The sequence below is a fragment of the Aulonocara sp. 'chitande type north' Nkhata Bay genome, linkage group LG13 (assembly GCF_057382095.1).
Source record: "Aulonocara sp. 'chitande type north' Nkhata Bay isolate Kocher_YH1m ecotype deep benthic linkage group LG13, A_spYH_male_GT1.1, whole genome shotgun sequence".
Classification (NCBI taxonomy): domain Eukaryota; kingdom Metazoa; phylum Chordata; class Actinopteri; order Cichliformes; family Cichlidae; genus Aulonocara; species Aulonocara sp. 'chitande type north' Nkhata Bay.
This window is the reverse complement of record NC_141356.1, coordinates 25,590,656-25,603,689: the sequence shown is the minus strand read 5'-3', so window position 1 is coordinate 25,603,689 and position 13,034 is coordinate 25,590,656. Positions and strand designations below refer to the sequence as shown.

General features: G+C 39.3%; 1 protein-coding gene across 2 annotated transcripts; it reads left to right on the top strand.

Moving 5' to 3' along the window:
* The first annotated feature begins 1,174 nt into the window (after nucleotides 1-1,174).
* Nucleotides 1,175-11,527, top strand: chst3a (carbohydrate (chondroitin 6) sulfotransferase 3a). 2 transcript variants are annotated; one of them, XM_086259414.1, is made up of 5 exons: nucleotides 1,175-1,274; nucleotides 1,470-1,631; nucleotides 3,572-3,728; nucleotides 5,404-5,940; nucleotides 6,207-11,527. In XM_086259414.1, the coding sequence occupies exons 3-5, from the start codon at nucleotides 3,586-3,588 to the stop codon at nucleotides 6,901-6,903; spliced, it is 1,377 nt and encodes a 458-aa protein (XP_086115540.1). In that variant the 5' UTR covers nucleotides 1,175-1,274; nucleotides 1,470-1,631; nucleotides 3,572-3,585; the 3' UTR covers nucleotides 6,904-11,527. The 2 variants fall into 2 exon arrangements, with proteins under 2 accessions (XP_086115540.1, XP_086115538.1); XM_086259412.1 differs by having other exon boundaries at nucleotides 1,210-1,631.
* The last annotated feature ends 1,507 nt before the right edge of the window (nucleotides 11,528-13,034 follow it).

Below are 13,034 nucleotides of genomic sequence, written 5' to 3'. Positions count from 1 at the left end.
GAGACAGTGTTTTAGTGCTCACCACAAGGAGGCACTGTTTCATTGTACGTTCCTAAAACAGAAGAAGAAGAGAAATAGATACGGCACCTATGAGAAAAGTTTTTGCCGTGTGTTGAAGAGGAATAAAGTTCATAAAATATTAAGGACATTTTTGCCTCCGTCATCATTTCCCTTCGAGTTGATCGCTGTCGATGCTGCAATACTCAACATACTGCATTATGATTCCATGCAAGTTCTTTGAAAATCGACCGGCTCTGTGAAATTGAGGCAATACTAACTAAATACACACACCTGCTTTTGTGACATGCTTGAATAACAGGAAATAAATAGCTTATGAAAGCTACAGCATCTGCAAAAAGCCTTTTTTGCTGTGCTCTGTTGTTTCTTGCAGTGTAAAGGTCAGCACTGCTCTTCAAAGTAGCAAGATAGGATGCTAATAAAACGAGCTGCTTAACCTACCCCTACCAAATATAGCTATACAGTAATCAAACCAGTGCAGCAGGATATACACAGGAGTACATCTGCAAAGTCTCACCTGTAAGAAATGAATTATTTTACACTGCAACAATCGAAAGCAAAGAGTGCTTTCTCGTTTTTCTTTGTTTGAATTATTTTCTTGTGGTCTACAGCAGAAGAATAGGCTCAGCTCATTCATTGGGAGTGACTGGGACAAGGACAAGATTAGAAATGAATATATCACAGGGACAGTTCAGGTTGAGTGGTATGAAGACAAAGAGAAGGGATGCTGTGATGGTTTGGACATGTACAGAGAAGGGATAAAGGATACGTTGGACAAAGGATGTTAAAAATGGAGCTGCCAGGCAGGAGGAAATGAGGAAGACCACAGAGAAGATTCATGCATACTGAAGGAGGACATGAAGGAGACTGGTGTCACAGAGGAGGATAAGATAGGGTGAAATGGTGGCAGATGATCCGGTGTGGTGAGCAGCTTAGTCATGTCATGACCACATTGACTGCAACTTAAAGACAAACATCAACAAAGTACATTTATTTATACATTAAATTTTTTAGGAGCTATTTCAGTACACAATAAGTTTTACTATAGCCCACTTTAGCATGAATGATTCGCGCAGCGCCACGAGGCTTTACCTCTGACAGGAGGTTATTTTAATAGGAAAGGTTCGTTGGAATCACGTGACCTTGCCAACCAACACAGGCTGTCCGGGCGAGAGTTAGGGGTGCTGTGAAGCGTGGCCAGCTCGCTCTTCGTGTCGTGGTGTCCAGCACGAGAGAAAAGTTGGAGAAAAAGTTTTGTAAGAGGAAATACTACGCTTTAACTATATTTAGGCAACACCGTGCTTAATTACTTTTATGCGGTTTATCGTTTCCTCTCTTTTTGCTTTACTTTTTTAAATCAGTCAGATTTAATTTAAAAAAGGATATATATACATATGCTTTCGCACTGGTCACTCTTTTTAGTCTTCGTATATCAATGTTTCTGTACGAAGCCTCTGTGCTACATCTGGTGGAGGAGAGCAGCCCGAAACCGGGGATAGTACAATGAAGCCGTGCGTCCATCTCCGAGACAAAGCAGCAGGATGCTACGAAAGGACGGTATTTCTCACAAATCAGGGACATTTCACTTGAACTCACCAAGAGGCCAAACAAAGGTTTGTAAGACACACCATCTGAACATCCCCGCTTCTCATTTTAGTGGCTGCAAATCGCGAAATGGTTAAACAGCGCATATGCAGAGCCGTCGAATCGCACGGGCTTGTAAACATCCTCTTCCTTTTGCTAAAAAGGATGTTGAATTGAGTTTGCTAACCTATTGTTTCAACCTCAAATGCGCGGTTTGTTTTCTGTGATAACAGCAGAAATATGCTGCAATAAGCTGCATTTCCGTTTAGCCCACTTTCCATTACACATATCAATTTCTTATTTAAATAAATCGAATATATGAAGGAATAATGCTTTGATTCCTGCTCATTATATACTGTATTAATACTGTGCAGAAGTATGCAGTAGTCTGTATTTATTCTGGATCAGTAGATGGTACAAATTACACTGAATTAAAATCCCCCTCCCCCATGAACGACTGCCAGTGCCATAGTGTTGAGCACACCACACATAGAGGGGTGCAAGTGTGAAACAGTGGTAAACAGTGAAATTAAAGTCAGTCAGTTACATAGAAATAATAACACCTGTGCAAACTATAATGGCTCTCAGTATTTGCCTATAGCACCTTATTGTTTACACTTGCACTCCTGCAGGAACAGCAAATCTTTCAGTGAGACTTTTTGGCTTTTAACATCTCCATGAGATGCTGCTCGGAGGCTTTGAAGGCAGCCATTAATGTAATTTGTAGTGAGATGATAAACAGAGTGATGTGTGTTTCTGCCTGAGCAGATAGTCAGATTTGCCAAACGCTCCAGTGACTCTTGAATATGTAAAAGTGCTCATCTCAAGCGCTTCAGCCTGACAGTTTGACGGCTTTGCCGTATTAAACTAAGATAATTGGGGGATATTTACTCACGGAGCACACAATCATTTCACAAACTACTTGAAAATTGTATTTTTTCCTTTAATTATATGCTTTGTAGAAATTATTCACTCTCCTGACAGGACCAAATGGCATGTGCGTGCGTGTCTACATTTCTTTCTCAGCAACACGGAAACGGCATTATTCAGAGTTAAGAAATTTGTTGTGCTGAATGATTTCAATTAAAATTCATTGTCAATATGGTTAACTTGTTTTCAGAGGAGCACTATGACACCAGTGTGGTATGTCTTCCTAACTGGTTTTCCTTGTTATCCATGCCAGCACAGCTCAATATTCCCAAAGCATGGAAGGATTACTACTTTAGCTAATGACACTGAATAGAATTGGAAAATATCATGCTCCGACTTACCCAGCTGTCTATGCTGATAAATTTAAAAAAAAAATTGAGAGTTAGAATTGAAGATTACTGAACTGAAAACCTGCTGAGGCTTGTGTCTTAAAGGTTACTCCACGGCATGGGAAAGCTTTTGGTTTCTAAGAATGACATGCTGGTGATAAGATGATGATAAGATGACCCAATTCATCAACAGAGACAGTTATAATATGTGTAAAGCTCTACTCAGTTTCCCACGATGTCTTGTATTTGGCTTAATGCTGAATTAAGTGTTAAAGGACTACTTTGCAGTCAGACTGTTTTAGCCCCTGTACCTCCTGTTTTTGTCCCCCCCCCTTTTTTTTTTAGCCTTTATTTGACACATGCAGAGTGAGACAGATTTGAACCCAGGCCTCGGCTGTAGGTCTCTGTTGCCTGTTCCAACATTTGTCTTTTAACTTATGCCATTCTCCAATCCTGGTGAAAACCAATAGTGTCATTTTCTGTTGCTCTAAGAAATAAGACAAACAAATTTGTAAAAGCTGTTGCTGTTGCACAAGCACCTCAATATAGTTGAAATGTCAGAGCAGCACAAATGCAACCACATATTGGTTAGAGATTAAAAATAGACTGGTTATGTTTCGGTTTGTCTTTAAGCACTAAGGAAGCTCTGTGACAAATAGCACAAGAACTAAGATCCTATTTTTATTTGTCTTTTTTTTTTCTTTCTTTAGAATGAAGCCTCTGCATGACAAGCTATGACCCAAAGAACAGCACTGTAGAGCTCACATTGCAAAGGGAAGACTTAAGAATGAAGACCAAGTATGCAATCGTCTTTATCTTTATTGTGGCCCTGGTCATCATTGAAAAGGAAAGCAACATCCTCTCTAGGTAAGAGTATGGAGAAGAGTGTGTAATAATCTGCTAAATTTTATATTATATTTGTGCAAATCTGAGGAAAGCTAAAGGGATCTTGTACTTTTTGGGAGGTGTGTTTCCTTTCTTACCAATAAAAATACATATTAAGACCCAGCAGTCTACCTTAGCTTAGCTTGCCTTGATGTAAAGACTTCAGATGTGGTGTTGCCCTGCCCAGATGTGCTTGCCAAGATGTTTCTGTGCTTCAGATGAATGCACCTTCTTGATTTAACAATCATAAGAACAATAATCTTAACCCTAAAGCAGCATAAAGCCGGGGAGGATATAATTCTCAGGTGTGAGTTGTCTCACAGGGAGAGTTTCAAGCCTTTATCATATTAAGGTTTTGTTTCCATGCTGAAGGTTTTTTTGAGAAAACTGTGTTAAGATAATTATGAAAAGATAGATAAGATAGATAAGAAACCCTATCTAAAAAAGATAAAATGGTACAGTGTCAAGATGTGTAGAGAGTAAGGAGCCAAAAGCAGGACTCAAGGTTGTCAAAATAAAAAAAATGAAACATTTTTTAGGTCAAAGGGAAGAAAACTGAATTCAAACAGGGATCACGCCAGAGTAGATGCAGGGACACTTTCAGCTGGAATCAAACCAGTGATCTGAGGCTTGCCAAGAAAATGTATTAGCCACTTCACTGTGAAGGCACACACACAAAAGAAGGACAAATAGACAGAAATATAAAAATATACACTGTAAGCGCTGGTAGGCCAGAGGAGGCAGACTTGAGGACAAGACACTGCTGAACATAATTAACTCAGATTGAATGTCGTGATGCATGCTCAATCATCCAGGTAAGTAAATTCCAAAAGGTTGAGTCTGTTCATCTGGACGTAGCGTTTTCAGTGGGAGAAACGTTTTGGCACTCATCCAAGTGACTTCTTTAGTCTCAGCGGACTGCAGGTTTCCCCAACCTTATAAACAATACATTTGCACAATGACGGAAACCAGCACCACTGACGAACAGTGGGCTGTGAGGTTAGTTCATTGATCATTAATATGCAAACTGTCATGACCATTGATCAACAACCCCATTGATCAGCGGCCATTGATCAATGGCCATGAGTACCATTCACAGATAGTTGGGGAATGGCTGCAATCACAGCATTGTAAGATGGTGAAAGATCTATCCTTAGGCCGCCTCCTCGATTCAGAGATGGTCTTCTCTGAATCGGTCATCTATGAATCAAGTTGGGGGCCAAAGGGTAGATCTTTAGGTAGGTTTGCTTGGATTAGCAGTTGTAAATATTTTGTGTTATTGTACTGTTGTGTGTTTTAGTCATGTTTTTGTGAAGGAAATTTATAATTTCTTTTGTTTTAATTTGTTATGTACTTTTATTTTGAAAGGACTGGGTTGTAGTTGTACCATGCTTTGGAAGGTGGCCTCATGTGTCAGTGTCACTGATAACTGATCGGGGTTCTGCCTTCCTGTAGGCTATATACAGATATATATCTTTTTACCTTATAAAAATCCTCTGTGCCTCAAAAGTGCTTTCACCCTTGCTGGTTGTTTTAGTTATAACTCAGACATAAATGCAACTATCAGCTAAATAAAATATATAAAAAAAAGAATAAAATGTAACACCTTATGGTTTGCCAATGGATATTTTATAATGAAGTCTATTTATCTTGTCAGGGTCTCTGACAGATTGATCCAGAGGCAGATTCCGCAGCAGCAGGATTTCAGCAACATAACACAAAAGGGCTCCCTGATGGCACTCAAAATGTTGCTGTCGCGACTCTCTGGTACAAAGAGGGATAACTCAAATTTCTCAGAGGAAGAAGAGGAGGAAGAACTAGATGATTTGGGGACATACAGCTACGCCGGTGGCCGTAAGCACGTATTACTCTTGGCCACCACACGGACAGGTTCCTCATTTGTGGGGGAATTTTTTAACCAGCACGGGGAGAACATGTTCTATCTGTTTGAGCCACTGTGGCATGTCGAGCGCATGCTGACCCCGGCTGCAGAGGCAAACAATGGGACAGTGTTGTCGGGAATTTACCGAGATGTACTCCAGGGGCTTTTCCTGTGTGATTTCTCACCTCTTGAGAAGTTCATCTCTCCCCCACCTCAGGACCATGTCACCCCATCTCTTTTCCGCAGAGAGTCTAGTTTATCACTCTGTGAAGAACGGGTCTGCAGTCCTGTAATCAGAGATGTTTTTGAGAGGTATTGTATAAGTTACAAATCCCTGTGCTGCTAATCAAGCCTGTAATCTTTATTTATGCAGCTGCAAAAGGAAGGCCTGATGGTCATGACACTACTTTAACACTAAGCTATCGTCTCTGTGCCTTATTAATAATATTCCCAATGTTCTTCTGCATGACAACAGAGAAAAAATATTAATTTAGTATATGCATGAAATATTAATATTCCCACTATTCAGTTTTGTAAAATGCTTTTTATCATTTAAAAACGTTATGGTCTTGTTTTAGGTATCACTGTAAGAGTCGTCGCTGTGGGCCACTGAACCTAACTCTTGCATCTGAATCCTGCCTTTCCAAACAACACCATGCCATTAAGACTGTTCGTGTACATCAGCTGGACACACTGCAGCCTTTGGTAGAGGACCCTCGCTTGGATATCAAAGTTATCCAGCTAGTTCGAGATCCAAGAGCTATCTTAGCATCGCGCATGGTGGCGTTCTCTTCAAAATATCACACGTGGAAGGCCTGGGCGCAGAGCGGCCAGGTGCCCGAAGATGATGAGGAGGTGAAGAGGCTCAAAGGAAACTGTGATCACATTAGGATGTCTGCAGAGGTTGGACTGAGCCAACCTCACTGGCTCAGGAACCGCTACATGCTGGTCCGCTATGAGGATATCGCCCTCTACCCTATGCAAAAGGCAGAGGAGATGTACAAGTTTGCAGGGATACCATTTAGTTCCCTGGCCAGGGAGTGGATACTGAGGAACACCCAGACCACACAGAAAGCCAGCGGGATTTACTCCACTCAGAAGAACTCATCAGAGCAGGCAGAGAAATGGAGATTTACAATTCCCTTTACATTGGCTCAGGTAGTTCAGAGAGTGTGTGGACCCACCATGAAGCTGTTCGGGTACAGATTTGTGAATGATGAAACGACACTGACCAACAAGTCCATTAGTTTGCTTGAGGATAGATTATTTAATTAATCAGGAGGTCAACATACAGCTGTGAAACTGCACAATACTGCATGGCATGCAGTGCATGTGAGCCAGCAGAAGCAATTACTGTTCAGATCAAAACTGTTAAACAAAGGTGCCATAAAAATACAAACAAAGGTGCCTCACATGTAGGCCATACAGTAAGATGCTCGCCAATGATGTGCCTCATTGAAATAATGAAAAACTATTTGATAAAGGGAAATATTTATTTGCATACTGTGTTCACTGAGTAGCCTGAAGATTAAACTTTGTTTCATTCTCTTTATTTCATTTAGAAATGAAACAAGCATTGATATCAAGGCCAGATGTGACAGATTATTGTGTAGGATTTTTGTTAAATCTTCATGGTTGAATTTCATGTTACAAACTTAAAGTGAAAGTTATGTGCATATGTTATCTAAGGGAAATTTTGTCTTAGAGGATCCTAAGACCTTTTCTTAATAACACCCAGTTTGGCTGGTTTCATGTTTTTATACATCAGCATTAGTCTAGGCATTTGCTAGAGTTATGTTCGAGTAGACATGATGTGCTGTGATAGAGTTTTACAAATCTTACTCAGGAAAAGTATGTTGTGTCTCGATGACAAGCATTGATATTTTCTCAACAGTGTGCCGTGTAAGAGAATAGGTTCTTCTTTTGAAAACTCTGAGATTAGAGAAGATAAATTAAGATTTATTTATCAATTTAAAGATGATATATGAGAAGTAGTAACACTCATGTATCTATATGAAATATCTACTCAACTATTTTTTATTTTATTTTTTTTATTTCTAGCCAGCAGCCTTAACTGCATCTGTATTAAAGTATTTCTCACTTCTCTAAACGTCCAAGTAGGTTTTGTTTAATTTTGTTGCTTGCGTGAGAGCTGATCTGTTCTTATGTTGGTCATTAAATGTAAGGTTTTTTTGTTTTCTTTTAAATCACACAACAACTCAAAGTAATAAAATCACCCAAAAATATTAAGACCTGCAGAATCCACCCCGTAAAGATGTGTTGTGTTTTGATATGACCTGTGTAGGTTCACTCACTGGCCAATTCATTTGGCACACTTGTTCAGCTGCTTGTTAACACAAATATCTAATCGACCATTCACATGGCAGCAACTTGATGCATTTAGTTATGTATGCTGAAGTTCAAATTGAGCATCTGAATGGGGAAGAACGGTGATTTAAGTGACTTTCATGCTGTTGGTGCTGATATGCTGGTCTAAGTATTTCAGAAACTGATCTGGGATTTTTCCAATAACCATCTCTAGGATTGAGGGGAAATGATCTGAAAAAGAGAAAATATCCAGTAAGCTGCAGTTCTCTGGAAGAAAATTCCTTGTTGATGCCAGAGGCCAGAGGGGAATGGCTGACAGGCAGATAGGAAAGCAGTAGTAACTCAAACACTCATTGAAGCCAAGCTATGCAGAAGAGCATGTGGAAAACCCATCGAATCTTTAAGCAGATGGGTCAAAACAGTGGAAAACCACATCTGATGCCAATCCTGTCAGCTACAAACAGGAAACTCAGGCTATGGGGCAAAAAATATTTTAAAATGATGTTATCTGATCTTATGAATCTAAATTTGTGCTGTGACATTTGGGTGGTAGGGTCAGAATTTGGCATAAACAACCTGAAAGCATAAATTCATTCTGCCTCATGTCAATGGGTCAGCCTGGTGGTGGCAGTTTAATGGTGTGGGGGATAGTGTTTTAGCATGCTTTAGACCTGTTAGTACCAGCTGAGTATTGTTTAAACACCACAGGCTTCCTTGAATATTGTTGCTGATCACGAGCATTATTGATAACCATCTTCCATGTGTCCATCCTCTGATGGCTGTTTCCAGCACAGAAGGACCATGTAATAAAGTTCAAATCATCTTAAAACTGGTTTCTTTAACATGTCACTGTCCTCAAATGGCTTCTAAAGCCACCAGATTTCAATCCACTGCTTTTGGTATGCTGTGGAATGTGAGAGTCACATCACAGATGTGAAATCTGCAACAACTATGAGATGCTATCAGTGCAATATGAATCATAATTTCTGAGGAATGCTTTCAGCATCCGGTTGAATCTATAACACATTGAACTAAAGCAGTTTCAAGTAGGGCTGTGCGATATGACCAAAATCTCATATCCCAATATAAGAATTCTATCGTCCCAATAACGATATAAATCACAAAAATGTAACATTTTCTGTAAATTCTGTGACTCTCGGGCAGCTGGACTTGCGTGAAGTGTTTCCAGCTGCGCGTCGCGTACCTGGAGTCGAGTGTTTTAACTGATGCATGAAACGATACATTTTTAGACATAAGTTGTAACGGCCGCCGTTTTCTTTGTGAGTATTTATTACACAACGTGCTGCGGGGAAAAGCCTGTTCTAACGTTTGAGTCTAAGGTTTGTTTGTTTTTTTAGCACCTGGCGGCTCTTTCTTACTTCTCATCCGTAAATAATCTGCTCTTTCACGTGATTCAGTTTTGAAAAGTTTTAACAGGATCTTGAGCTTTATTGTGAAAGGTTTATGTGGAACATAAACAAGCGGACACGCGATGGCGTTACCGTCGTTGTTGCTAACGACAGGCGCTTGTCCGTCTGTAGTGTGGTTATAGTAAATATAAGAAAAAGAGAGAACTTTAAGAAATGAATATAGCCACTACAGTGACCATCAAAACGATGAAAAAATATTGCCGTAAACAGTTTATTTTGTGACACCACGAAACAAACGATAGCATAAATTGAAACGATAGACGTTTTTATATCGTCATCCGATATATATCGTTATATCGAACAGCCCTAGTTTTAAGTAATAGCAAGATATACCTAATGAAGTGGCTGATGAGTGTATACAGCCTATGACTTTAAGTGAAACCCAGGTGGTGCTGGCTTAACTGTCAGTCTTGATAAAATATGAAGTTAAGCACTGTGACTTCAGATAAATGGCAATATTGTGCTCAGTTTCACTGTGGCTTCATTGAAGCAGCTGTGAAAGGCATATGTTTCAGAATTTCACGGAGCTTCACTTACCTTCATTTTAAAAACATATGAATTCATATATATGTGTGACATACTGAAGCCAGAACAACCAATTTTGTAGCTCAAACAGTGGGTGTAGTCACAGTGCAACATAGTATGCATTTAACTAATGCAGCTATTCGGAGTGGGAATACATGCAGTTCCTTTTTTTTGGTGGGGAGGAATACAGATGTGCAGTTTCTCCCTGTTTATGGATGATTGCAAAAAGGTTAATAAGGAACAGAGGCTATTGCCAACATAACTTCAAAGTTTTTGTTGTGGCAAAAAAAACCCAAAGAAAATCAGAAAAAGTTTGAGTCTAAGTCAATTCACCAAAGGAAATCTGTTCTTAAGCCTTACTTTGGCTAATTTAGTTAGTTGCACATTTTAGTTCTTTGAATACTGAAATACTAAAATTGTTCTTTTTTACAGCTCAGATGTAGTTCTTTCAAATGCACAGTCTGCCATTGAAGTGCTAATTTAAGGGGGCATATAAATATTTGAATTTCAAGAAATGATTTGGTGCTCAGGGGAATCAGGTATTAAGTTGGCATTTTTGTAAATTAAATCTGACTTAAGCACAAACCTCTGGTTATCAGCAATGTAACAAAGTAAAATAACGTCTGCGTTCTATTTAGATACATTTTACTGAATTAACCAAACAGTGGAAAACTTGACAAACCTTGACTTGACAGAACGATAGAGCAGTAAGTTGTACAGAATGCAATTGGTAAGCAAACACTGGCACTATGTTTACTATAGTCATTGCTTTGATATCCAACTATCCGATCAGCTTATTTTGCTTGGAATGGAAGCAGTTTGAGAATGAAATGGCCAAAATGCAAATTCCTGTGGAATTGTTGATGTAGTTCAGCTGCATATTAAAATACACACTGCTGCTGCCTGTGATCCTCTAAAGGCTTAGTGTGAGTAAAGCAGAAACAGGGAACCCATTCAGGCCTGCATTCCGTCTATCTGCCTCACATCTCAACTGAGAGAGAGCACTTTAGAGTGCACAGCTGTTGGTCAAGCTGATTTTCTCCCAGATCATTTCCCTGATGTTATTTCCACAGCAGAGCAGCAGCTGTTTCTTCCCTGCAAATGAGAAAAGGTTTCCACAATGGGTCATTGAAGAGTTGAACCTGGCAATGTGTCAGGTTTTCTCAAGGTATCCAGTGTTTTTGACCAGAACTCAGACCAACTTAGTTACACTCACTGAGCTGAAATACAACCTTGTCTTTTCACTTTGCCATGTGTTTATAATTGCTAATATTTTGAAAGTTTTCCTGACTTTGGTTTCAAGTGTTTTTAACTGACACACTCGACTTGTTGGGCCTGGTTTAAGCCCCTGGCTATCACTCAGGTCTTAGATTCACTATTATGTTCAGAGGATGAATCACTGAACATGCACCATTCCCTCACAAGATGTGAGACGGTTTTCAGCCACCCATTTTTCATCTCGCAGATTTCACCATGAATCACCCACTCGAATCATGTTCATTCACATGGTTGCACTCACTCACTCACTCACTCACTCACTCGGTGAAATGACCAAAATAATAAATAATTGAGTGATTTAAGTTATTGACTATAACTGAGTGCAAGTTCTGAAAATAAATGGATTGTTTCCAAAAGCAATTTGTTTGCTTGGTTTTGTCCACCTACCCTGGAAAGTTTACTCGTGGTTGTTGGTGCGACAACTGGAGACTAACACAGATTTGAGGAGGAGCAAGTAACTCATACTATAAGGCTGTATTTTGGGTTATTATTATTTTTATTATTATTTGGGTTATTATTGTTGATGATCTGGGATCTGAACTTCTGTTTGTAAAATTACACAATTAGGTTCTCTTAACTGTAATTTGCAATGCATTCAATCACATTGCTCAAAGTGAGCACAGAAAAGAAATTCTTTGGATTTCTTCAGCATTTGCATGTGGGGAAATGTTGAGATAGCAGGCCACATGCATTAATGGCATTAAATAAAATCATAAATATAACGTTTTGAATGTAAAAATATAAGCATTTTCTGTTGTGTAATCGATACTGTTGACTATAATATTCTATAAGGAAAAATTAGAGCATGCTGCAGGTATTACAGGTACTGAACTGCAATGGTTTGTTCCATATCTATTTATTAGACTCCAATTTGTTCATATAAATGGCAAGTCCTTTTCACACACTAAGGTTATTTATGGACGTCGACAGGCTCTGTGCTATGACCAGTTCTGTTTGCATTATAGGTGTATCATTAGAAGGCATAGCATACATATTCACTGTTATTTATCTATCCATGAAGCCAGATAACAAACACAAATTAGTTAAACTGCAGGAATGTCTTAAAGATACAAAGACCTGGAGGACATCTAACGTCCTGCTTCTAAATTCAGATAAAACTGAAGTTATTGGCCCTAGAAATCTTGGAAATATGTTATCTAACCAGATACTTACTGTAGATGGCATTACCTTGGCCTCCAGTAACACTGTGAGGAACCTTGGAGTCATTTTTGATCAGGATATGTCATTCAATGCACATATTAAACAAATATGTAGGACTGCGTTCTTCCATTTGCGCAACACCTTTAAAATTAGAAATATCCTGTCTAAGAATGACGCTGAAAAACTAGCTCATGCATTTATTACTTCTAGTGTGGACTACTGTAATTCATTATTATCAAGATGTCCTAAAAACTTCCTGAAAGGCCTTCAGTTAATCCAAAATGCTGCAGCAAGAGTCCTGACAGGGACTAGAAAGAGAGCCTTTCTCTCCTATATTGGCTTCCCTTCATTGGCTGTTAAATCCAGAGTTGATTTCAAAATGCTCCTCACATACAAGGTCTTGAATAATCAGGCCCCATCTTATCTTAATGACCTGACTCCTTTCCACAGCATGTCTTTTGTCTTGTCTTCCTCCCCTCCCCTCAACCGGTCATCGAGGTTGAGCCCTGAGCTCGGTTCAGCCGGAGGTTTCTTCCTGTTAAAAGGGAGTTTTCCCTTCCCACTATTGCCACTACTTCCTCATAGGGGGGCCATATGATTATTGGGGTTTTCTCTATATGGATTATTGTACGGTCTACCTTACAATATAACATGCAATTGTGATAATGATATTATTATTATTAC

What these genes read in the sequence shown, in the direction of transcription:
- chst3a (XM_086259414.1), top strand. Translation starts at nt 3,586, where the DNA reads ATGACAAGCTATGACCCAAAGAACAGCACTGTAGAGCTCACATTGCAA. An exon ending in GAAAGCAACATCCTCTCTAG is followed by an intron (nt 3,729 to 5,403) that starts GTAAGAGTATGG and finishes TTATCTTGTCAG; the next exon opens with GGTCTCTGACAGATTGATCC. An exon ending in ATCAGAGATGTTTTTGAGAG is followed by an intron (nt 5,941 to 6,206) that starts GTATTGTATAAG and finishes GTCTTGTTTTAG; the next exon opens with GTATCACTGTAAGAGTCGTC.